The following is a 23,443-nucleotide window of genomic DNA, read 5'->3' as shown; positions in this document are numbered from 1 at the left end:
TTGAAATACCGTGACTTTACTACAGTTATAGGAGCTAACAGTGAGTTCGAACTATATTCAATAAGTCTTTCAGTTAGATGCTCAAAATTTCGCTGTATTGGTGCCTATATCATGTAAGCCTTATGTGAATAATATTCAAATAGGATATATTCTTCTATTTAGCTAGGAATACAATTTAACGTTGGACTGCAGTGGACGTGAGATGATGGAAGAGGTAGGTCAGTGTCAACATGAACTGTGTGTGTGTGTGTGTGTGTGAGAAGTTAACTTCTCCATTGGTCAATGCAGTTATTTATTTAATAAGAATTTAACCCTAAAAAAAGTTCAGTTTATTAGAGCAGTGGGCTAAATGTCCATGGCAAAATGACGGGGCAAGTTTAAGCTAGGCTAGCTAACGACCTAGCCTGAAATGACAACATTCACATTTTAAGTTACAGGGCTCCTACAGATATGAACACAATTTATTTTTAAACGCAGTCAATTCACTAATTTGAAAATAAATCTTAAATTAGCATAAGAATGTTAATCTTTTCAAATTCTTAAGAATGCAAAAAGACATGCACAGACAACTGAGTGTTCTGCATCCTTTTTTAAATTATCAAAATTGAGAAATATAAAACAGAAAATAATTGTGATCAGTTCACTAATGTGAGTAGGCCTATATGAGGGGTTTGTTACACTAATTTCAACACACATCTCTTACAAAACTAGTTAATCAGTCTGCGAATATTTTCCTTAGTCACTTATTTAAAGATCAGCATGCATTGACATAGTACAGTGTGAAAAAGCCTAAAATATTTGTTTCCTACACTTAATCTTTGACCAGATACTCCTGCAATACATTCAAGTCACAGAACACAATTCAGACAGTGCCACAGCCAATTTAGCAATTATAACACTTGGTGGTGAAAATCTTTTTAATAGCCTATACTGCTACTAAATATGTGTCGATTCTGAATCAGTTTTTTTGAATTTTTATCCAAATCCCACCATACCTTTCAAAAGAAAACAAGCATCTGCCTCAATAAAACCAAGGTAAGGCAAGGCAAGTTTATTTATATAGCACAATTCACAGGGGCAAGATTAAAATACATAAAACACATTAGAAAACATTTATAAGCAAATTAATAGAAGTAGAACATTTAAATAAAAGAAAAATTACAGGTTAAAATGGAAACAGAAAAGTCTTCGGACTCGATTTAAAAGAACTGAGAATTGCAGCAGACCTCAAGTTCTCTGGGAGTTTGTTCCAGATATTTGGTGCATAAAAACTAAAAGCTGCTTCTCCTTGTTTTGTCCTAACGCTGGGGACTGTAAGTAGACCTGTCCCAGACGACCTAAGGGCGCTGGACGGTTCATAACGTATCAGCAGATCAGTAATGTATTTTGGCCCTAAACCATTTAGGGTTTTATAAACCAATATCAGTATTTTGAAATCAATTCTTTGAATGACAGGAAGCCAATGTAAAGACCTCAGAACTGGGGTAATGTGATCCACTTTTTTGGTCCTAGTGAGGACTCGAGCAGCAGCATTCTGAATTAGCTGAAGCTGTCTGATAGATTTTTTTGGAAGGCCAGCAAGGACACTGTTACAGTATTAAGTCTACTGAAGATAAATGCATGGACAAGTTTTTCTAAATCTTGCTGAGACATAAGCCCTTTAATTCTTGATATGTTTTTAAGGTGGTAGCAGGCTGACTTATTAATTGATTTAATGTGTTTCTTGAAATTCAAGCCGGAATCTATGACAACACCAAGATTTCTGGCTTGGTGTGTGGTTTCTAACATAACAGATGTAAGCTGTGCGCTGACTTTTAATTGTTCATCTTTGGCACAAAAGAAAATTACTTCAGTTTTTTTGTTGTTTATTTGAAGGAAATTTTGGCACATCCAATCATTGATTTGTTCAGTGCACTTACTCAGTGCTTACCAAGCGCGCGCACACACACACACACACACACACACACACACACACACACACACACACACACACACACACACACACACACACACACAGTGATTGACACATTTTCAAAGATAGAGCTTTGAATACAGTTTAAAAACTAAGTTTGTATAGTGCTACATGAAATACATTTCAGCAGCCCCTTTTTTGAAATCGGGAATTTCTATAAGAATATAAAAAAGAGAAGAAAAGGTTAATGTGGTATATCCTATGCACTTTATCATTAAGGAATTATTTGGGGGACGTTTGTGTTACAGTTTCCTTAGTCATTCATTGATCCTGGTAATGGCAGCATCCGCCTTCACTGCGTCCACTAGAAAACTGAGCTCATTGCACAATGTCTCGTGACGGTAGGCCATACGGATTCGCGCCACGTTTGTCCGCCGAATGTCATTCCCCTCCGGTCCATCCTGGAGGTAGTTGGCACCAATGAAGTGTTTCTTCTCCTATAGAGGAAAGAGCAGAAGGAAAATGTGTCAGTTATTTCAGATGTGAATTTTTTTTAAAGTATTGGATGCTCTTTTAATACCAAAAATATATTTTCCAAATGTCTAGTCTTGTCAGTTTTACATAATTTGTCCACCAGAGGGCGCCAACAAGTAAACTGTAAAATGTCTAGCAGTTAATTCTTTGTCACAATACTAGGAACATACTGTATATGTGTGTGTTACAAACTTAATGAAAGTCAGCAAGTCACAGGTTTTTTAAATTCTCAAATACATATCGGTTTTGGCAGACTCACTTACTCAGGGTCATAGTTCACAAGACTAGCCTTATCACATTTTTCTAGGCTGTCTAAAAAGTCATTCTGCTACTGACAGTGATAACATAGCATTTGAATCATCATTCAAGCCTATTAACTGAGGTGCGTTTTTACCATAAAGCTAGTCTTGTCAGGTTAGTGAAAATAAAAAACTTTACCTGATGTGAAAGTCCGCTCTGCAATACACTGTTTCTGGCTATCTCACACAAGTCACAGGTGGTCAGCTTCCACAGCTGGGCTGCAATGGCATACTCCTCCATCAAGGCTTCCTGAGAGGGTTCAAAGGAACATTTGTGATAAACTGTTTTGAAGATTTTTTTTTAACACTCACACTCTTATCATTCTACGATCCCCCCCTCTCCCCGCCACATGTCGAAGTGATATGAATGTATGTGTGATTGGGTGAATGTGTACAACAATGTACAGCGCTTTGGGTCTGTGAAAAACCAGGGAAAAGCGCTATAAAAGTGGAGTTAATTTACCATTTACAAGAGATTTAGATTCATGAATAATTAGAAGCGTCGCCTAGTTAAGCAACAGCTAGCCGCTAGCTATCAGCTGATTTCTGCTAAACAGCTCGTCGTCGCAAAGAAGTCTATGGCCTAGTGTCACCAAGACTAATTCTTAGTTGGTTAAAGTGATTATGAGAAAAATGAATTGTATGATTGATCCATTCTCGTTCCTATGTTTCTGACCTTGGTGTAGTGGAACTGCATGGGGTCGTCGGTGGACAGCGACACACACAGGCCTTTCTGGAGGAACTCCCGTAGAGGATTCTTGGAGTACTGCAGGAACAGGCTGTTGTTGCTCAGTGGAGACATGGCGATCGGGACCTGGGCCAGGTAGTACAGGTACTGCAACACTGGACTCTAAATAGGAGGAGGAAGAGGTTTAATTCAATTCAAATCACTTTATTCGTCCCTGGGGGGCCATTTAAAGGGGGCACATGACAGTATCTTAAAAAACACAAAAAGCAGTCAACAAACATAAGCAATACTCACACTGTATAATCAACAACAGACGTATCCAGGGCTGCCTTTACCTGCCACTAGGCCCTGGGGCTGAGAGGTTTTGTAGGCCCCCCCGGGCGGCGGTCTTACAATACAGATGTGTTAAAGCCATGTTTGTCTACACCACAATATCTCTATTGATGAAATACAAAATCACTTAAGGTAACATGTAAATAACCCCCTCCTGGTCTAATGACTTTTAATAACCAAACACACAAGTTATTGAGGAGACAGCGGTGGGGTCCCAGGACCTTTTAGGGGGGTCCGGGGGCATGCCCCCCCGGAAGAAAAATTTGAACCTTTTTAAAGTAAAATGCATCAATCTGGTGCACTTTGAGAAGAAAACTAAGGCTAAATCAACTGTGTCCTATGTGAGCTATTTTCTGGAATAATTTGGAGACACAGAAATACCAAAAAGCAGAAACAAAAATACAAAGGTTTAAAAAACCCAGTCATTCAGCATTCCAATTTTTTTTAAATAATCCCTTATCCCAAAGCTACGTCTCTCTTTGAATTCTTCGTTTTGCTTTTAATGGCTCAACTCAATATAGGCCCTTAATCTGCGTTGCCCCGAACAATGTTATTTAAACAAAAATAACAAAAATTTACTGGTGAATGATAGGCCCCTTGATCTTCATAGGCCAAAAAATAATGTGATTTTTTTTCCCTTTTTCTTTACTGGTTCATGATAGGCCCCTGTTCTCCGTACGCCCGCCCCCCTACGAAGATTAGGGGCCTATCATGAGCCAGTCAATAATTTATTGTTTTAAATGACAATATTCGGGGCCTTCTTAGATCAGGGGCCTATATTGAGACAGAATTTTTTTTTATTTTTTATTTTTTTTTTTGAGAGGCCCCTAATCTTCGTAGGCCCTGGGGCTTCAGCCCAGGTAAGCCCGTGCATAAAGGCGGCCCTGGACGTATCACACTCACACACATTACAGAATCAAGCAGCACACATATCAGTCACAGTAATGCGAGTGATGCTATGTAGCTATTTGAGGAGGTTACTGAAGAAAAGGTACTGGACTATCTGTGGTTGAAATAATAATATAACATTTTCCATAGGGGACTGTTAAAAGCAGCCCAGGGTAACAGGCATTTGTAAATTTGTAAACTTTGTGATTAAGTTTAAGTCCTTTTAAGATGTGTGCTGAGAATTATTCTGATAAATTAAATGTCTGTTCAAAATACTACAATGTTTTGGAGCGCTGATGAAGACAGAATAGAATAGTTGTTTACTTTCAGTGTTTATAATCTGGCGTCTTGTTTCGTTGCTAAAGAAAGTATTACAACCGTTTCTGGTCTTTTTTTTGTTAAAAATGGTGTCTTGTAAGCCTTTTTGGGCTGGCATAATGTATATGCATGACACAATCATACCTTTAAAATCAATCGAAACTATAGGACTGTCAGCCTAGTAATATATTCATATGATAAACATTTACTCTATTGGACAAAGATCCTTTTCAGTATGAATTTAAGACGTCACCTTCTTGAGGTTGAGTCCATGGGAGATGTTGTCAGCCGTGAGGAAGGCTGAAACCAGGTGGGTGATGGAGCCGGCCTCGCCACAATGGGGACGGAACTGGAAGGTGTTCAGTCCTCGCTCCCTTTGGAGAAACAAATGATGTATTTCCAGCAGTAAGATATGAGCATTTCATAAGGGTTGTCTCTTTTAAAACTATAGTGTGTAACTTTTTCATATTAATGAATGTCAGTTATATTCAAGCCATTGCCAAACAAGTTGACAGAAAGTTGATAAAGCCTATCAATTCCACATAACTCTCGATGTATTTTTAAATGTGGCAGCGTTTACAAACTGATGCCTCCCACCCGACACTGCCGCAGGAGCTCAGTTAAATCCAAGCCCCAACCTCAGCGATTTTTACCGGCATCCAATAAGGAAGTGACCTACAACTGTAGTAACCAGAAAGTGCCACTGGGGGTGGCGCCAAGACGAGCAGTTTTTCTTTGACTCACTTGTTTAGTTTTCAAAGTCTTATTAAACCTATTTACAGCCTGGGCCACAAAACCATTTTAGTCTGTATGTTTAGGTCATATCTCCATGACAACACTGAGGGGGGTGAATTGTTTTGGCCCACGCTAGTTTTTATTCTTTTGGAGGTTAAAATGTATTGGCGCGATCTCTTGAGTGACAGCTCTCCGCCCGTTGTCCCTCACTTTGCCTCGGAGGTATACGTCAGCTATCTCCCTCCCCCCGACGTGACGTCGATTCCCCTTTTCGGCAAGAGGAGTGAGGCGGAGTAAAAATCTCACAAGATGGCGACGCACACAAACCAGGATTATTGGATGCCGTGTGAATAACTGAGGTCAGCCCGGATGCTACATCCATATTATTTACTATCTATGGTTAAATCCCAAGAATTGCCAAGAATTCAGTTGTTGATTCTACTGCTAAGAAAAAAACCTGGACGTACAGAAGAAGGTTTAAAATCCATGCCCAGTCACCGGAGGCTTACCTCACGTAGATGCACCTACAGTGTTGTTGTAATTACTCAGAAATTCCTCATGTTACGCAAAAGTTACGCACTATAGCTTTAAACACTACTCAACTTTCCAAACAAGTTTCCAAGAAGTCAGCAACAGAAACTAAAGGGGATAAGTGTGTTTACAATCCACTGTACAGAAACCACTCATAGAAAAAAATCCTGTTTCAAGCACAAACATGCAGGCCTTACTTGCGCAAGTTGTTGAGCACCATAATGTTGGCATACATGTAGAACAGATAGTATGTGTAGGGAGGGTTATCGTCCGTGGTCCACCCCTCTGGTGCCGGGCTCTTGTAAGAGAACATGTGGTCGCTGTGTTTGGACTCGTCATCCACACTGTCAAACCCTGTTACCTAACGGATGACAAAGATAATATCGGCACACGTCCAAAACAAATGTTACACAACCACCATGCGTGTTTCTTCATCAGTTTAAAAAGAACTAGCTTAACTGGGCGTTTTAAATTTTGTATGCTCAGTCTGTTCACAAAGAATAGTAGTAGTTTGGCTGTCATTAAGGGATAAAGCAGATATGTTGCTTAAAGGTGCACTATGTAACTTTGGGTGTGTCAGAGAAGTGAACATTTTCTAAGGTATATTCTCATAACTGAATAAACAAACTTTCCTCCCAGGAAGATGGGATCCCTGGAACACTGTTTGAAGTTAGAAAGCTTCCTGAAAAGTTACTGCTTCACTGTTGTCGTTGTGTATAGCAGCAGGGCCCGCAGTTTGGTTTACAAACATATTCTAGTGTTACATTTGGTTCAAGGTTCCTCAAAATAATTAAGTTTCTATTCATGACATAGAATTATTCAATATTAAGAATAACATGTAGAGTAAATATGTTTTGTAAACTAACTGCATGCTCTGTGAATGTAAACAAATCCCCCTCTGAAATTGCATAGTGCACCTTTTAGAATGTTTCCTCTTAGAGATTCAACCCTTTTAAAGAACTTACGTATTTTAGGAAGACGTGTGTTTCCTTGTGCTTTTGAGGATTGACTGTAGCCTCAAAGAGCGGGAGGAAAATGTTCTCCAGCATCTTTGCAAAGTTTGGCACTAACTTCTTTGACCGGAAAATGTCACTGAAAGACAAATGGAAGATAAATCAACTCAACATCACGTACAGACAACACAAACACTAAAGAATGTTTTGCTCATCAGGACAGCCTAATGAGTTATGTAAATCATTCACTTGATTGTGAAGTTTTGGCAACACAGGACATTACAATTTATCTTCTTAATGATAATTGAAGATTAAATAAACAATCTGAACGTCCTCATTGCTTATTTAAAACAGAAAGCAACATAACTGTGTAGAGCAGTCATGGTTTTATTAGTAGACTTTGGTATGGCTTATTGCCATAGCTGCAATAATGTTGCAAAAGTTTGTGTCATGTGGCTTTTTTAATGCCTTCTTTACAAGAGCCCCAGGACTGTGCCACATATCGTACTGTCCACGACAATACCAGTTTACACTTTAATGTATCATATTGCAATATCAATGATATAGCTACACAATTTGAAAAACGGTAAACCACAATAAGGTTGTTTTTGTTTGCACTAATACATGTTGCTGCCCGTAAACTGCAATCACCAATAAAATGTTGTTAATTATTTTATTTTATATATATAGTCAGACATTTTGCTATCCCAAATATCTCTCAAATATGGTTATCATTTTCAGGATTTATCGCCCACCCCTTAAGCCCCTGGCATTTAAATGTACCCATAGACCCTTGGTTTGTGTTAATAGAACCGTGTTTGCGTACTCCCAGTTTTTCACTGAGAACTTACTAGATCCTGGGGACTTGGATCATCCACCTCATGTTGGGTGAGTAGAGCTTGTGCTGGATGAACCAGGTTGCCAGGCTGTCCCACTCACTGGCAGAGCGGCCATAGATCGAAAAACGGGGCTCTGCGTGTTGGTACTTACTCTCCTCAAGATCTTTCGCCACTTCCTGAAACAGACGCATATAAACCACACAGGAAGTTGGTGATGTTTTTTGAGAATGCAGAAGTTACTAGTTTCTTGACTAGAGAGATAACGTATAGTTCTGTAATTCACCAGTTGCTGAAAGTCGTCTACAACCAATCATGATAGAGGATTGAGATCTTTGGTAAAATTTCCACAAAATACGCCAAAGATGTACATTGCAGAAACACATATGTTTGGAAGAGAAGAAAAAATTCTATTTAAATAAAAGGCAAAAAAGCTGAATAAAGTGAACACCTTTCGCTGTGTTGAGAGAGTTTATCGCAACCAGATTGTTTACCGATGCATGCACTATTGTTTTTTGGATCATTTTATTTGATAGTTTGGAGAGACAGAGTTGCAATGTGGCAGAGAGGGGAATGGCATGCAGAGAACTATAATATGTTTTTGTTTTGCTGTGAAATTTTTTCCTTTTTAAAACTCATACAACACCTTGATGAGACGTGCAAAGTATTCTCCTTTGATGTAGTTATCTGATTTCAAGTAGATCTCTCGCAGTTCGCTGGCGCCCACTGGGTTGTATTTGGAGTTGAACTTGTCAAACCGGTGAAATGTTTGTCTTCCCTGGAACAAGTAAATCATGGAGAGAGAGAGAGGGAGAGAGAGAGTGTGAATCTTCTGTACTGATGAGCACGTTCTCATTCCAACAAAATGACTGATTTTGATTATTTTCAGATTGCACATTTGAAAGGACCTCGCATGGTAACATAGAAAGTGATTGCGTAACATCATATGAAATGAATGAACGTCCATTATTACATCATTGTTTCAATAAAGTCCAGGTTATTTTAATGAGCTGTAGCTATTTGTAAATGAATAATAACTTCCAGGCATGCTCATGGGATTAGTTTGTGATTATTACGTGATCTAAGAATTATACATTTAGAGTTCATAAATGATACAAGGCTTAAAAGTATCTGGCAGAAGTCTAGAGAAATGTTCCCTGGAAATACTTCAGTATTTTAAGAACACTACATTTATTTTTTGCTTACAGCGTGCACATCCAGAGAGTCTACAGTGAGGTCGTACGGGTCCATTTTAAGGTTCTCGAAAACTTGCTTGAGTGTGATCTTCTGACCGCCCTTCTCCCCAACCACGCGATCTGCCTCCGTCTGGCTCGTGGTCTTTATGAATTTCAGCAGATGCTTCTGGTTCATGCACCCGGCAGCGTGTATATGTGTGTCCACCTGTGTTTGACACGAAAGCAAACATTGACAATGTGCACGACTTTATCGAGCTAAGTTACAATAGATCAACAAACGTTTGCTAGACGCTAGAGAAGCTAGAAACAACTTCTGCTTAAGAATGACAGCACCTTCAAGTTTATTTATTTGTCCTTCATCTACATACAGTACGTGGTAATATATAAACGAAATATATTTTCTTTAGGACCGAGGTGCTAACACAAATACAAACGGAAGTGCGCTTTTTTAAACACCCCAAAAAAAACCAAGAGCAATAAAGGCTGGTCAGTGGCAACGTGTCACTGCTGCCGTTTAAAGTGTGTCGTTTATGTATGATAACAAATGGACAGTGATTTAAAGCTGGGGTGGAGGATTTGGGGAGAAAATGGCAGTTGGGATAGAGATTCGAATCCAAATACCTCAACCGCTCCACTTGCTCTCTTTGGGCCCTCCCCTATGGTCCCTCCCTGACATGCTCTACCCGGGGGTCACTAACAGGCGGACCGCGGTCCGGGTCCGGACCCAGACGCCGTCCTATACGGACCCGGACCTGTAGTCAATCAATTATTTAAGTATTTAAAATTTTGACGGGGCGCTTCTATTTTGACCGGCGCAGCTTTTCTAGACTTTACGGTACTGGTTTAGCGAATCAGGAAATGCTTTCGAGTTGAGCCATCCCGCCTCCTGCTACTCAGGCAGCCAATCGAATCTGTGCATTCCCGGCTCAGGCTGGCTCACAGACAGAGACAGTGAGCTATCATGCGAGATATGACAGAGAGAAGTGCAAGAATTACGAGAATTTCAGCGAAATAAATCAGATTAGAGTGAGAAAGACAGCGGGAGGAGAGTGAGAGACAGCTTTCTCTCTCGCTCGCCCGCTCGCTCACCGGCTCCGTGTGTCGCGAGCGAGTTAACGAGCGATCAACAGCTGAGTTTTTTCCTATTATTTACTATCTATGGTTTTTTCCCCTTTTGTAAGACTGGTGAAAACCGGTCAAGGTGCAATCATGTGGACTCTCTATTACCCTGATGTAGACCTATGTGTGAATGACACAGACATAAGATTGACATAATCACCAATCGCCAGCAGCACTGCATCTACTGCCCACAACAGCAACAGGAAAAACATTATTTAAAAAAAAAATTTGTATGTAGTTTCAATTATCTACATTTTAAGTTTTACATATTCTTAGTAATGGCAGAATTTATAAATACAGGTTAATTTTTTAGCAAGACATTTGGCAGTAGCCCCCACTAACATTAGCGAAAGCTAGTGGTCATCCGTCCCTCAGTCCAGTTATCTGGCTGCTAGCAAGTTATGTTGTTTTGTTAATTTTTCTATTCATCTTAACTATATTACATGTTGACCTTTTCTTTTATTATTTTCCCCAGAATGCACCAGAATGCTCCGATTACATTCTAAAAACACAAAAAAAAATTACTGGGGGGGAAACCCCCAGACCCCCTACAGGGGTTTAGTTTCTGACATGTCACTTTTTCAGAGCTTTTCAAAATTGCAAAATAAAAATCCAGTATTAGACAAAGTGGGAGATTACTATGTTAAACAAACATAGTAGGTATAGTGAAGTTTAGAAATGATACATTGAAAATATTTCTCAAAATTATTTAATTTTTCAAAAATGAATTATATATTTTATCTTTATTTTAAGATTATTATTATATTTATTTTCACCATTGCAGCCCTTCTCTATGAAGAGATTAGTTTCAGTTGAGTCACTTAACTAATACATATATCTTCAGTATTATATATCTATAATTATTTAAAAGTGAGAATAAATATTGTTGAAATGTTTTTGAATTGTTCTTTCTATATTGATCTGACAGTCAGTTGTTAATTACATGCAGACGTTGATACAACTACTAGGCTACTTCACTATATATCACACTGAATCATAACGCAAGTTAGACATTATGATGTTCCGGACCTTTTCTTGAGGACATTTTCTCTAACTGGACCTATTTGAATTTTAGTTGAATACCCCTGCTCTACACCAAGAAAGTCGTGTCAAAGTGAATGGACAGTCCCAACAGCCAATAAGGACAGAGAATCTGAGCCTCGCTCTGATTGGTCAAAGTGTCAGCTCATGTTAACTTTGACCAATCAGAAATCATATACCCCAGCTTTAAAGAAAAAGGTAGAGAATCAGTATTACAGATATGATTATCTCACATTGCAAGGGGTAAAGACAAACTGTAGAACTACTCAGTGGTAAATATCCATCACATACACTGGGTACACATGGTATAAGCGGGGGGCACAGGAGTTTATAATGGTCTATATAAAGTGTTGTGCAGGGTTTTCATAACAAGACCATCCCTGGAGAACAGAGGTGTTGAGTTGTTGCCCTTCAGATTGAGGCATTGTCGGTCAGATGAGTCGTGTTACATATATTCTGATACAGAGGTTTTATTTAGCTCCTAATTGTTTGCATACTGAACTGGACGGAAAAATACCAACCGACCTTTCTGACGTTGTAGAAGTCTCTGTGTGGAACGCATTTCAGCTCTTTCATTTCTGCCATTTCGTTCATCATCTCGTGAAGGTAGAATTTAGATGCCAAGAAGTTTAACCGTCTGTGACAGTAGGTTTTCCTGTGAAGCAACACACAACAACAGAAGGTCAGTTGAGCATTTCAAGAGATGATATCTTTAGAGAACCTGTTTTCAACACCACCATGTTGGCTAATCATCTGGTCAAAGCGTACTGTCTACACGCTCGGAAAGGGGGAACTATTCAAACTGTCTTGTGAAATATCAGTGAAAAAGCTGTGTGTAAAATTTGTGAAATGCATTCAAAATGTTTGTGTACTCACGTGGGGCCGTCAGCTATCATTGCGAGGACGTGGCTCAGGTCTATGGCAAAGGTCTCGAGGTCGGGGTAAGGCAGGCTGTGGGGCTGCTGTTGTTTCAGGGCCTCGGCATTGTCGTAGACATGAACTATGCCGTCCTTCATCTGCAGCACGTAGTTCAGGTCCTCAGGAATACCTTCCAATGAGTAAGGGTCCTCCCCTTCGCGAGGGGAAGGCCACATGTCTACAAACACAAAAATGACAAATAAGGACTCACCATGTAATCTGCACGGAATGCTTTACACAGAGGAGAAAAACTGCATTAACATTACCACCATGAAAAGTGTATCATAATCTTTATTTTGCCTCAAATCCAAGTCTCAGAATTATAATAATGGGATTTGTTTTTAAATGCCCTTACCTGGCAGAGCCTCACTCTCCTCACTCCATTTCTCATTTTTAGCATTGCATAGGAACTTTGCACAGGTTCTGGGGAAGCGGTGGTAGGCCAGCTTTGAGTATTTCTCTCTGATGAACAGCGCCCCAAGGATACTCTCTGTTGCCTGTTCATAATCCTCTACTGTGATCTGTAAACGCGATGGGAAATTTTAGGTTAGTCTAGTTATGTTTTTTTTTTACCTCCAATAAATTATCTGACATTATCTCTTTTAAGAATTCTAATTATTAGCCAAAGCTATGCTACACAGCTAAATGCATACTCTCTCTGGGGTTGCATTACATCAGGCTAAAGGCAACATTTAACAGCCTCATTAGAGGTCCACAGCTCTTAAGCATCACTTGCTCTTAATAGCAGATTGTATTGTAAATTGTATTTAAAAAAAAAAGTAAGATATTTTCCTTCGGGGTAGGGGGTTATAATGAAATGAATATATGAATTTATTTAAGATTTCATAGGTAAGTAGACCATTCACTGGGAATATATTTTCCAATGAGAGCAGTACTGGCATTCTGCCGCAATCACACAAAAAGTGTGTGGTAGTCATGTGACTTTGGTCAGCCGTAGTATGTAGAGTTCAGGTTACAGTAGCTAACTAGGATATTAATAATTTATTTATCACGGTGATGACAGTAATGCAAAATCCATATTTTAGTGTGACATCACACACTAGGGGTTGGCAGTACAGGTGTACTGCCAACCCCTAGTACAGAGGATTAACTCTTAAGATTTTGGTAAAAACAGGAGCTTTCCTCTGAAACCCTTTGGCCAAAACTGATCCAATCGTAAGAATTGAAAAACAACAACAAAAATAATTTTATTTTCTGGTTTGAAATTAATTGACAGTTGCATGTTCATATTAAATATTTTAGTATAAATTATGTTTACCCCTGCACAGTAGTCTCCACTGATGGTTACTCTCTGGAAGTCTGGGAAGTTGTCTGTGAGAGAAGGTTCCGTTGTGATCGGGGTGAGATTTGGGGGAGTCGAAGACAGGGGCCAGTCACCACTCTGCAAAGATATCGACTGGGAACGCTTCAACATGAAGTTCTTCTTCCTGGTGACAAACCAGAAGACAAGAATTAATATATATTAATACAGGGGTGTCCAAACTACGGCCCGCTTTTTATTGGCCCGCGGCCGATTTTAAAAATATAATGCAATATGGCCCTTTTAATTTTTAAATAATCTAAATGCACTCATTATATTACAGAGAAATATGTCCCATAAAAGAAAAAGAGCACCAAGGCCATCCCAGAGGACCCTGCATAATATTTTAATTTAAATTAATATTATTATGGAAAATCCATGTGTCCTTCTCCAATAGCTTCTAATTCATTTGACAGTGTTTACATTTTTTTTCATACAAAATTCTTCAGCTTTAGCCTCTTAATTTCCCTCTCAAAGTGCACCAGATTCATGCATTTCACTTTAAAAACTTTAAAAAATCTCCCAGGGGGGCATACCCCCGGACCTCTCTTGGAGGGGCGGGAACTCAGCTGGCTACTATTTTCACCAAGCTGGACATTAGACGTAAAAGCAGAAAACACTGGGTGTATCAATGGTATTTAACAAGAGGGGGGATGTATCTTTTTAATGTGCAAGTAAAGTGTTGCCGTGAAGAAGGATTACAATTTACGAAGACACTATGAAACTAAACATCAGAGCAGCTACATGTCCTGATGAATGTGTTATTTTTGCAAAGTGGCCCGGCCCTTCGTAGATTTTTCTGTATGTGGCCCTCAGTGAAAAAAGTTTGGACACCCCTGTATTAATAATATATTTACAGCTCCGGAAAAAATTAAGAGACCAGTCTGGATTTTTCTTAAATCTTCATCTCTACATTCCTTAATGGAAATGCTCTTAATGACAAAAAATGTATTTGAATTTGATATAAATGTTGTCAGTAGTTTATATTATAAATCCCAAATTTTCATTCTACTCAAACATATGCCTATAAATAATAAAACGAGGGACACTTAACATTTGAAGTGGTCTCTTATTTTTTTCCAGAGCTGTATATTGTACATAAATAGTGCAGAAAGAGAGGTACATTTAATCAAACCCATTTTCATTCCCTACCTCTTAACTGTCTCCTGAGACTGCTGCTCGGCCAGCTCTTTCTGCATGGCGCGCTCCCTGTCCTCATGCAGACCTATGGGACAGTCCTCCGGGATGTTGAATCTAGCCATAGCGTCCTTAGAGTCTTCCTCCTTCAGGGCAGAGGCGTACACCTTCTCCGCCATCAGACGGACCCTCTCATCCACCTCACTCATTGATATTTTGGGGAAAAGCCGCGGCATTTCTGAGGGAGTTGATAAAGATTTGAGTTAGAGATTAGAAGTCTGTTTTTTTCTTAAAAGTAGTTTCTACTGTGTGATATTGTGGAATAATTTATCATTGCAGTCATTAGCAGATATTGCTGAAGTAGTTTTTAATCTTATGGTTTGTGTACTTTAACATTAGACTACAGTTTTGCTGAATAACATGGTTTTTCGTATCTTAGCAGCTTGCTATCACGTTATATACCATCTCGTAAATCTGATGACATATAGCTGCAGTGAAAGGAGGAATAACATTATCCTAGTGTGGTGGAGTAAAGGGAGATCCCGAAAGACGAGATGACGTGAGACCAATGATATTGAATTCGGTCAGCAGGTTTTAGGGGTTAAGGCGCGAACCTGGCACGTCTCGCAAGGCGTCATCTAAACTCACACCGGTAAACATGTCTTAAGTGTCTTACTTATGTTTCAGTGCTGGCTATGTGTTCCTGCAAATGTGTCAGGCAAGTTACAGTAAACACAGTTGATCCCGGTCCTCGCTTCCTTAGAGCCGCACAGTGCGTACTGTGCTTCCCGCTGGGCGGGGGGACTGTGGGTCACGCTGTCTTGGATTACACTGGGAATCGTATACAACACAAGAAGAAGAAAAAAACGTAAACATGGAAAACGCCTCTTGCTTTTAACAGTCTGTGTCTTTTTGACTACTGGTGCAGATCAACTTGGGAACAAACTTAAGAAAACATTCCCAGAGTATCTGCAGAAGTTTCTGATAATTCACAAGGCTACGGTTGTGTTTAGCTTTTACTTTAAATGGGAAAGAAATGTCCATGGCCCTTTTTGTTGTTAGAACCACAGTTATTAGCATACCATCATTTTGGTTCCCTTGGCCTTTTGGTAACAGTAATGTTTATATGTGTTGACCTTGATTCTCGTTCTCGATAGGGTTCTATTTTTAAACGTGAGACCCTGTGAATTTGAATGTTGATCAGACTGGATGAAGGGCAGCAGAGTTTTCAGAGCAGTGTTTTTTTAAATAGCTTTGCTTGCTTGCTTAATCCACCCCCAGGTGTGAAGACTACTGTTGCCATGCAACATCCCACCAGTAATGGAGATGTTTGGCTATTCTGATAACAATGTCATCACTGTTACTAATAATATTATTGTTGCAGCAGCACATGTAGGTCACTCTGCCAGTTCCAGAATAACAGAATATGTATATACAGTATGTCATATGCAGCGCCATTGTGTCCAGTCATCACTGCTGCAGACTCGTCATCCTAAGTGATCAACATGCAACTCTATCCGCCTGAAAACTCAAGAGTAATCTTAGACCTTAACAGATGACACTGTAAGCATTTGCTGCCATGTTGGCACAATGTTTGGCCTGTTCCTCCGCTAGCATATTTAGGAAACAGTCATGCCTGTTCCTGTCAACATGTGTGTACTCGGGAACCTTCTGGAACAGCTGCGCTACCTAAAGGATGACCATGCACTACATTCCCCCAGAATATACAAACCTGTTCCACACAATGCAGTACGCTTATGTCCCTGGGGCGGGGGTCTTTATATAATTTCAATTCATATGCTGATCTGTTTTTTTTGCTTATTGTTTTTGGAAAAACTGAATTTTAAATCTGAAGTCGATAAGCGATTCTGGAGAAGGCTTGTTGTCTATTAAATATTAAAAATAAAATCACTGCAAACACTCAGTACGCTGACTCCACCTTGAAGTAGCTTGACTAGTCAGAATAAATCAACATGAAAGTAATGCTGCAGTAATTCCAAAACTAACTTGTATAGTACATTTACAGCACGTGTTTCAGCTGTTACTTTGGCTAAAAGCTGGTGGTGAACCTTTTATTAATTCTCACTGCCTCAGGTCCTTAGACTTTAGACATTCAACAGACTAAACTGGTTCATTGTCATCAGAGTACATTTCAGTATCACTACACAGCTCCTTAACCAGTAGAGGAAGCTTTATCCGTGTCTTACCTTCAGCTGTAAGTTTAGCCATGTTCGGCTCTCTCAGTGTGTGTTTGCTTCTGCCCCTTCTAGATTCTCTGTCTCTTAGCTTGTGGCTCCACTATTTTGATATGTCGGCCACCCGCTCGCTGCCGTGGGTCAAAACTCTGAAAAGTGTTGCTGAAAGCTTTTGGTACAGTGAAGACCGTCCTGTAGTCTAGTGTCTGTATCTGTCTAGTGTCTACGATGTGTCTCTTCTGGCTATTCTCTCTGACTGCCTCCGCCCGGCTTCGCTCTGTTGTTTATATGATCCCTGTGCCTGTATGTAATGCAGCTGCTAGTTGTTGCTGCTGTCTTCTTAAGTGTCCACTCTCTACCTCTATTTTAGGGTGTTGAGACCGTCATGGCAACAGGGGCCTCTAATCCAAGCTAGTATGTCACAACTGGCTGCTAACATCTGAGCTGCTATCTGTGGGATGTGACATATGGAGGGCATAAGAAAAAAATATATATACCGGCACCTTTATTTAAACAGGGAAGGCCAATGAGTTGAAGCTCTCTTTTACAAGGAAGCCCTTATTACATAACATAAAATCAGAAGAAAAAAAACTTGTAGAAGCAACAGAACAAGTATGTTTTAAAGCAAGAAAGAAAAAAACTTACCGACGGCATTCAAAACATAAACATTAATATTAAGCCCCTTTTACACAGCCAGTGAAAGCCGGGAATATGCCGGAATTTCGGCCCTCCGCCCTGCTGTATAAATGCGACCGTTGCGGAACGGGGGAAGAAAGGTGCGAGAGATTGTTCCGGGAATTTTACTACCTCGGGGTGTAGTAAGATTGCAGACACGATCAGTTCCGCCTCTCTGTATAAATGCGGCCAGCTTGTTGATGCGGAACAGACGGGCGTTTGACGTTCCATAGCCTACGTTCTAAACATGCAACCATGTTAGCAGTTGAAGGACGTGTGTTTAACATTACCACGGCGGACTGATGAAATCACCAAATAAAAGGAACGGCGTATAATCTAGCTGATCATAAGGTCCGCTGCTTCATTTTGCAGAGTGTATGAGTCTATTTCTGCCCGGGGGAAGTTGTACAATGAAGTAGGAAAGCTAGGCTAGGCTAAGCTAGGCTAGGCTAAGCTAGGCTGCGACCGGATCGCCGCCGCTATTATTATCCTAAATCTGAGCGTATATCCACACTATATTTCTGTCTACAGTAACGTGACTTCACACACTGCGTGTATGTGTATGTGTATGTCTGATTGGCAGATATCTGCCCTCACAAAGAGACTCGCTCACAGCCAACCTGTCACATACCCACCCACATACACACGCAAGAGCGGAGTGATGTTGTCAGTTTGGTTAACTGTCCCAGAGATGTTGGACTCAGCGCGTAGCGAGATCAACGGGCACATCACGGGGACAGTAAAATACGGCCCTCTTAGTGCAAGCCCCAGCACTTCTGCTCTCAATTCACCGGCCAGTGTTGTTGTTGTAAAGCAGCTGACCGGCGCGGCGCTAAATGTTTACGTCACACCTGACGCTGCTTACAAGCACCTCTTTCATTCCGGAACGCTGTGTAAAAGGGGTTACTGATGCGCCAGCAGGCCGGCGTTGCTTGGTTCTGTGTAAATAACACCTAACCAAGCAGAGCCAGCAAATTGCCGCTCTTTCGTTCCGTCAATATGCCGCAATCTCTGTGTAAAAGGGGCTTTAGAGACAACATCACTCACTCAAAGAGAACCGATGCAGTCACTGTGATCTATGTCGGCCGAAATAGATTTAAATTTGATTAAACGGATTAGTTAGTCTAATTGTAAGAAGTGCTGCAGGTTATTCTACCTATGTGGGGTATACTATTTAAAAGACTATTTCCTAATCACAGTTCTAACATAATCATTTTCAAGATTAGATAGATAGATAGATAGATAGATAGATAGATAGATAGATAGATAGATAGATAGATAGATAGATAGATAGATAGATAGATAGATAGATAGATAGATAGATAGATAGATAGATAGATAGATAGATAGATAGATAGATAGATAGATAGATAGATAGATAGATAGATAGATAGATAGATAGATAGATAGATAGAGCAAATTTATTTATATTGCACAATTCAGACATAAGGCCATTCAAAGTGCTTTACAGGGGCATTCAATTGTCAAGACTAGACATTAGAAATTGCATTTAAGAGATAGTAAAAACAAAGAAAACACATCAATATTCAAGATTAGACAGCGATTTAGGTAGCTTTAGTGTTGGTTTTCCATCTGAATGTGTATGTGTCCTTTTGTATATATTCAAACCATAAATTGACTCACCTTTCCCTAAGCAGGGCGAGGACTGCTGCTTAGAAAGGGGAGTGTCCCGTTTCTTCATTTTGATCTGTCCCAAAACAAACACAGCTTTAATACACAACGGACTGATACACAGTTAATTTGTGGAGTATTTAGCTGCGACACAGAACCAAAGGAAGGTAGAAAAAGTGTCTCCACAAGTGATATACAGTATTTTGACTTAACCACTGTCCTGGATAGTGTAACAAGATGATGTCTCATTGACACTCAAGGAACAGATTAGTCAAAAAAGGGAGAATTATAAAGTTTTGCAGTGGTTAGAGCTCAGTCCTCGCAGCAGACCTGGTTAGAATCCGACCAGTTCTCTGCATGTCATTCCCTTCTTTGCCCCATTTCATCTCTGTCTCTCTGCACTATAAATACAAAGCACTGAAAATGCCAAAAGATAGTTTAAAAAAGAAAAGGGAGAATTTCTCAGCTCCATATTTAGGTCAAGTTTGCCTAAGGTGCTAAGGATGTGAGAAGATTTAGACTGAGACAAAAATTTCAATAAAACAACAGGAGCAGAAACCAGCCGAGACATGTTAAAATACCAGATTTGTTCCATGCAGGTGAGAGATGATTGATGTTGCACTTTTGTTAAGTTGCCAAAATGCTAACTTAACTGAGAGGCTTTACACAATTCTATCCCACACATGTGTTAGTAATGATAGACCTGCAGGAGGGCTATAGTGAAAAAGGAGATTTAAAGTGCTGTATAGGCCCCTTTAGGACCCACACACTGCTCTCAGAATGGCAAAATCCGCTGAAGTACTTTTTCCATACTGCATCAAGTGTCTTTTTTGTATTGGAAATAAATAAAATAAACAGACAATTTTGAATCACTTTGAAACTTTAGCCCTATGCAATGAGGGAAATCTGTGTAATAATAATAATGCTAATAATAATATATATACACTCACCGGCCACTTTATTAGGTACACCTTGCTAGTACCAGGTTGGACCACCTTTGGCCTTCAGAACTGCTTTAATTATTTTGTGTTGTGCGTTCATTGATGGTTTTCTGCATACCTTGGTTGTAACAAGGTGTTATTTGAGTAACTGTTGCCTTTCTATCATCTCGAACCAGTTTGCCCATTCTCCTCTGACCTCTGACATCAACAAGGCCTTTTTTTGTCCAAACTGCCGCTCACTGGTTATTTTCTCTTTTTCGGACCATTCTCTGTAAACCCGAGAGATGGTTGTGCGTGAAAATCCCAGTAGATCAGCAATTTCTTAAATACTCAAATCAGCCCATTGATGTTTGCCCCTTGTTTGCTAGTGCGACTAAAATGAGACAATACTCTGGCTATGTTTTCAGATTTAAGGTGCTAAGAGGAACTTTTAAATAGTTCTGAAACAGTCTAATTTTTCCTCTGGTGATCATAAGTTACATGTTACAGCAAATGAGACCATCAGTGCAAAGAATGACATTTTAAAAAAGTTTATAGAAAGTTCCTCGGAGCACCTTTTATGCAGGAAACTTTGTTAGAGTAAAATAAGTAGAAACCCAGGTTGAGAAAGTGAAAATGAAAATCTGTTGGTTTTTAGGATTTCCTGTTTTAGTGAGAATGTAAACAAAGCCAAACATTGCAACATGGAGCCACGCTGCTCTTTTGAATGTAGATGCTCAGCAACGACAGCAACGTTAACATGTTGGTATATATTTAGATATTCAAATGTTCCTGAAAGGTATGTAAAACGTCCAAAGCAGCTTTGGCAGCCAAGGTAGTGCGTGAGGTGCATGATTTCAGAGGCTTAGTGGTTGGCCTTTAACTTGTAGCAGACCAGCCCTTTCTTTGCCAGGAAATTAGTTAAAATGTTCTTTTATGTGATTTGATTACACAGATACGTTATTTAAACATGAGGTTACACTAGCAGAACCTGTCATGGTCCTTACACCGATTTCTGTGATGACTTTTCCCCCCTGTAGGGCAGCAGTCAATTTTCTTTTGAATGTTATACAACCAGTATCAGGCCACTTTTTACTTATGTAACTTGACTTTTCTATATAAGGGCACCGGCACGTTATGGCTTGTTGCATTTTTTAAGAAATTCCTGCAGAGCAAGTTCTTGCCTGATAATGGAATGCACTGTTTGACAATGTGGGGCTCCAAGTTTATAGAACATATAATACACAATATTAAATGTTAATAAAAAACATGTTTCTATATAGGGAAGAATATAATGGCTAGCATATATATAGAAACATGTTTGTACTCACCGAAGCACCATCGTTACTTGCGTTGCCGTTTGACATGGCTAAAACCTGATTTGACTTCCTGCATCAGTCAGGGGTATCCAAGGCAACAAGCTAATATTCCCACTTGCTCTCTTTGTTGAACACGATCTAGCATTCTATGATCGATTGCTCTTCCTTGGGTCTCCAAAGTTTTACTCTGAATTTCATATGTCGTGAGAAAATCAAGCACAATGATATGTTGTATAGCATCAGGTTTATTTTCAATCAATATAGCAAGAAGACTCCGGAGTGGTCACCAGTTCCAACACACGTATGTATGTTACAAGGAGTGACAACCTTTCCTTAAATCGTCACATATTTAAGGAACATTTACTCGAGGAGGCGTCTAACCGTGGGTTTGGAGGAGAGACAGGCTGAGAGGCAGACAGTTCTAATGTACATACATTGTTATTGTAAACCATTGGGAGGGGTCAGTTTGATCTGAGGTGGAGGAACAGGCGGGGGGGGGGGGAGTAGGAGACAGGTAAGCTGGGTGGGAGAAGGGAGGGGGAGACAAGTTGGAAGGCAGACAGGTTTGAGATATACATTCATATTGTAATCGTGGGTGGGGCAGGCTGACCCAGAACAGCAGGAGGCTGTCTGTAGGAGCACTGTCTTAGGGGGGAATGGTGGGGGGGACAGAGAGGGGCCCGTCTGAGTGGTTTGTTGGATCCGCATTTGAGGAATCTACACTTCAGTTTACACATTCAATATATACATATATCATTGCACTAAGGTCTATACAAGTTTATAGCAAATGTTTCCTATTGCATTAATAAGTATTCCAACATTTGAGTCCAGAGATACATCACGTGCAAAATCTGCTACCACACATACATGGGATTTTGCAGTTGAATTTGGCACGTTTAATTTTTTAACGTTGAATATTTGATTTCGAATTTGAGAACATTGTAAAATAAAGGTGAAAATTAGTTGTTTAAAATGTAATGAGTTAAATTCAGAGGCAAAAAATTCAGATACATTATTTCAATGCTGCAAAAAATTCATATACATTATTTCAATGCATAAATATTCAGTGCTTAAAATTCAATGGCTTTTTATTTTCAAAATCCAATGACACTCATTTACTTCCATACGTTTGTGGCTTTTTGTCAATTTTTACAAAGATAAGAGACATGGTTCCTGTTTCCGTTTTTTTTATGTTTACAAAAAAAGTGAAATACACTAAGGGTGACTGTGCATTTTAAGAGAGAGTAGATAAAGTGATGTCATAAGGATATAGCAGAAGGTTTTTGGCTTAACCTAATTATTACAATTCAAATAAGTAATCTTAACTTTATATGCATTTAATGTTGCCTTCTGTTGCAGTTTTTTTGTTGCAGTGATGAGTACAAACTGTTCCAATAGTGTAAAAAAAAAGCACTGGAAAATGAATGGAATGGAGATTTGCACCTTTTACTTAAGGAAAGTTAAACTGTATTAGTAAAATGCAGCAACGGTTAAACTATTTCACCAGATAGCACCACACAAAGTAGGGCAAGTGACTATAGATATAAGAGCTAAAGAAAAAGAAAAGAGTTAAAAACTCAGGTGCAAACATTTATTTTGACAGTAGTGTACTTACTGTTTTGAAGGCTCGTACACAATGTTGTAGACACCCTGTAGTGACTTTTATTGGGCTTCACAGGTACAGAAGATAAAAGGTCTTGTCAGAGCAGCCACTAATAGCAGGAAGAAGACCAGCCAGTTTACTCTTTCACTGCGAGTCTGAACGAATGTATCACCAAGTTTCAGGAAGAGATTTGCATCAGGGCTGCTCAGTTCAGAAGAGGAAGTGCTGGAGGAAGCCAGTGCTGTTAACTGTGTTTTTCACAGAGCATGGGAACTGTTTAAATAGACCGCACCCCCCTTTGTTTATTCAAGATGAGAACTTCATTGTACATACATTTTTT

General features: G+C 39.6%; 1 protein-coding gene across 4 annotated transcripts; it reads right to left on the bottom strand.

Annotated features, from left to right (window-relative positions):
• Positions 1–1,020: 1,020 nt before the first annotated feature.
• Positions 1,021–23,304, bottom strand: ampd3b (adenosine monophosphate deaminase 3b). 4 transcript variants are annotated; one of them, XM_080027894.1, is made up of 17 exons: positions 23,116–23,304; positions 21,513–21,687; positions 19,274–19,337; positions 14,775–14,997; positions 13,581–13,749; positions 12,657–12,822; positions 12,260–12,479; positions 11,909–12,038; positions 9,234–9,428; positions 8,674–8,805; positions 8,043–8,206; positions 7,204–7,330; positions 6,436–6,599; positions 5,226–5,346; positions 3,422–3,595; positions 2,885–2,995; positions 1,021–2,409 (listed from the first exon to the last, which is right to left on the bottom strand). In XM_080027894.1, the coding sequence occupies exons 2-17, from the start codon at positions 21,546–21,548 to the stop codon at positions 2,230–2,232; spliced, it is 2,376 nt and encodes a 791-aa protein (XP_079884020.1). In that variant the 5' UTR covers positions 21,549–21,687; positions 23,116–23,304; the 3' UTR covers positions 1,021–2,229. The 4 variants fall into 4 exon arrangements, with proteins under 4 accessions (XP_079884020.1, XP_079884021.1, XP_079884023.1 ...); XM_080027895.1 differs by lacking the exon at positions 21,513–21,687; XM_080027897.1 differs by lacking the exons at positions 19,274–19,337; positions 21,513–21,687; positions 23,116–23,304 and adding an exon at positions 17,458–18,855.
• Positions 23,305–23,443: the final 139 nt, after the last annotated feature.

This window comes from Ammodytes marinus (genome assembly GCF_949987685.1).
Source record: "Ammodytes marinus genome assembly, chromosome: 5".
NCBI lineage: Eukaryota > Metazoa > Chordata > Actinopteri > Uranoscopiformes > Ammodytidae > Ammodytes > Ammodytes marinus.
Note: the sequence above shows the minus strand (reverse complement) of the source record. Positions and strands in the feature narration are given on the sequence as shown.

Coding starts and splice junctions, on each gene's coding strand:
- ampd3b (XM_080027894.1), bottom strand. CDS start 21,548: ATGTCAAACGGCAACGCAAGTAACGATGGTGCTTCG. Junction 6,600..7,203: donor CACACGTCTTCCTAAAATAC/GTAAGTTCTTTA, acceptor GTCATCCGTTAG/GTAACAGGGTTTGACAGTGT. Junction 2,996..3,421: donor TGCAGTTCCACTACACCAAG/GTCAGAAACATA, acceptor GAACCCTCTCAG/GAAGCCTTGATGGAGGAGTA.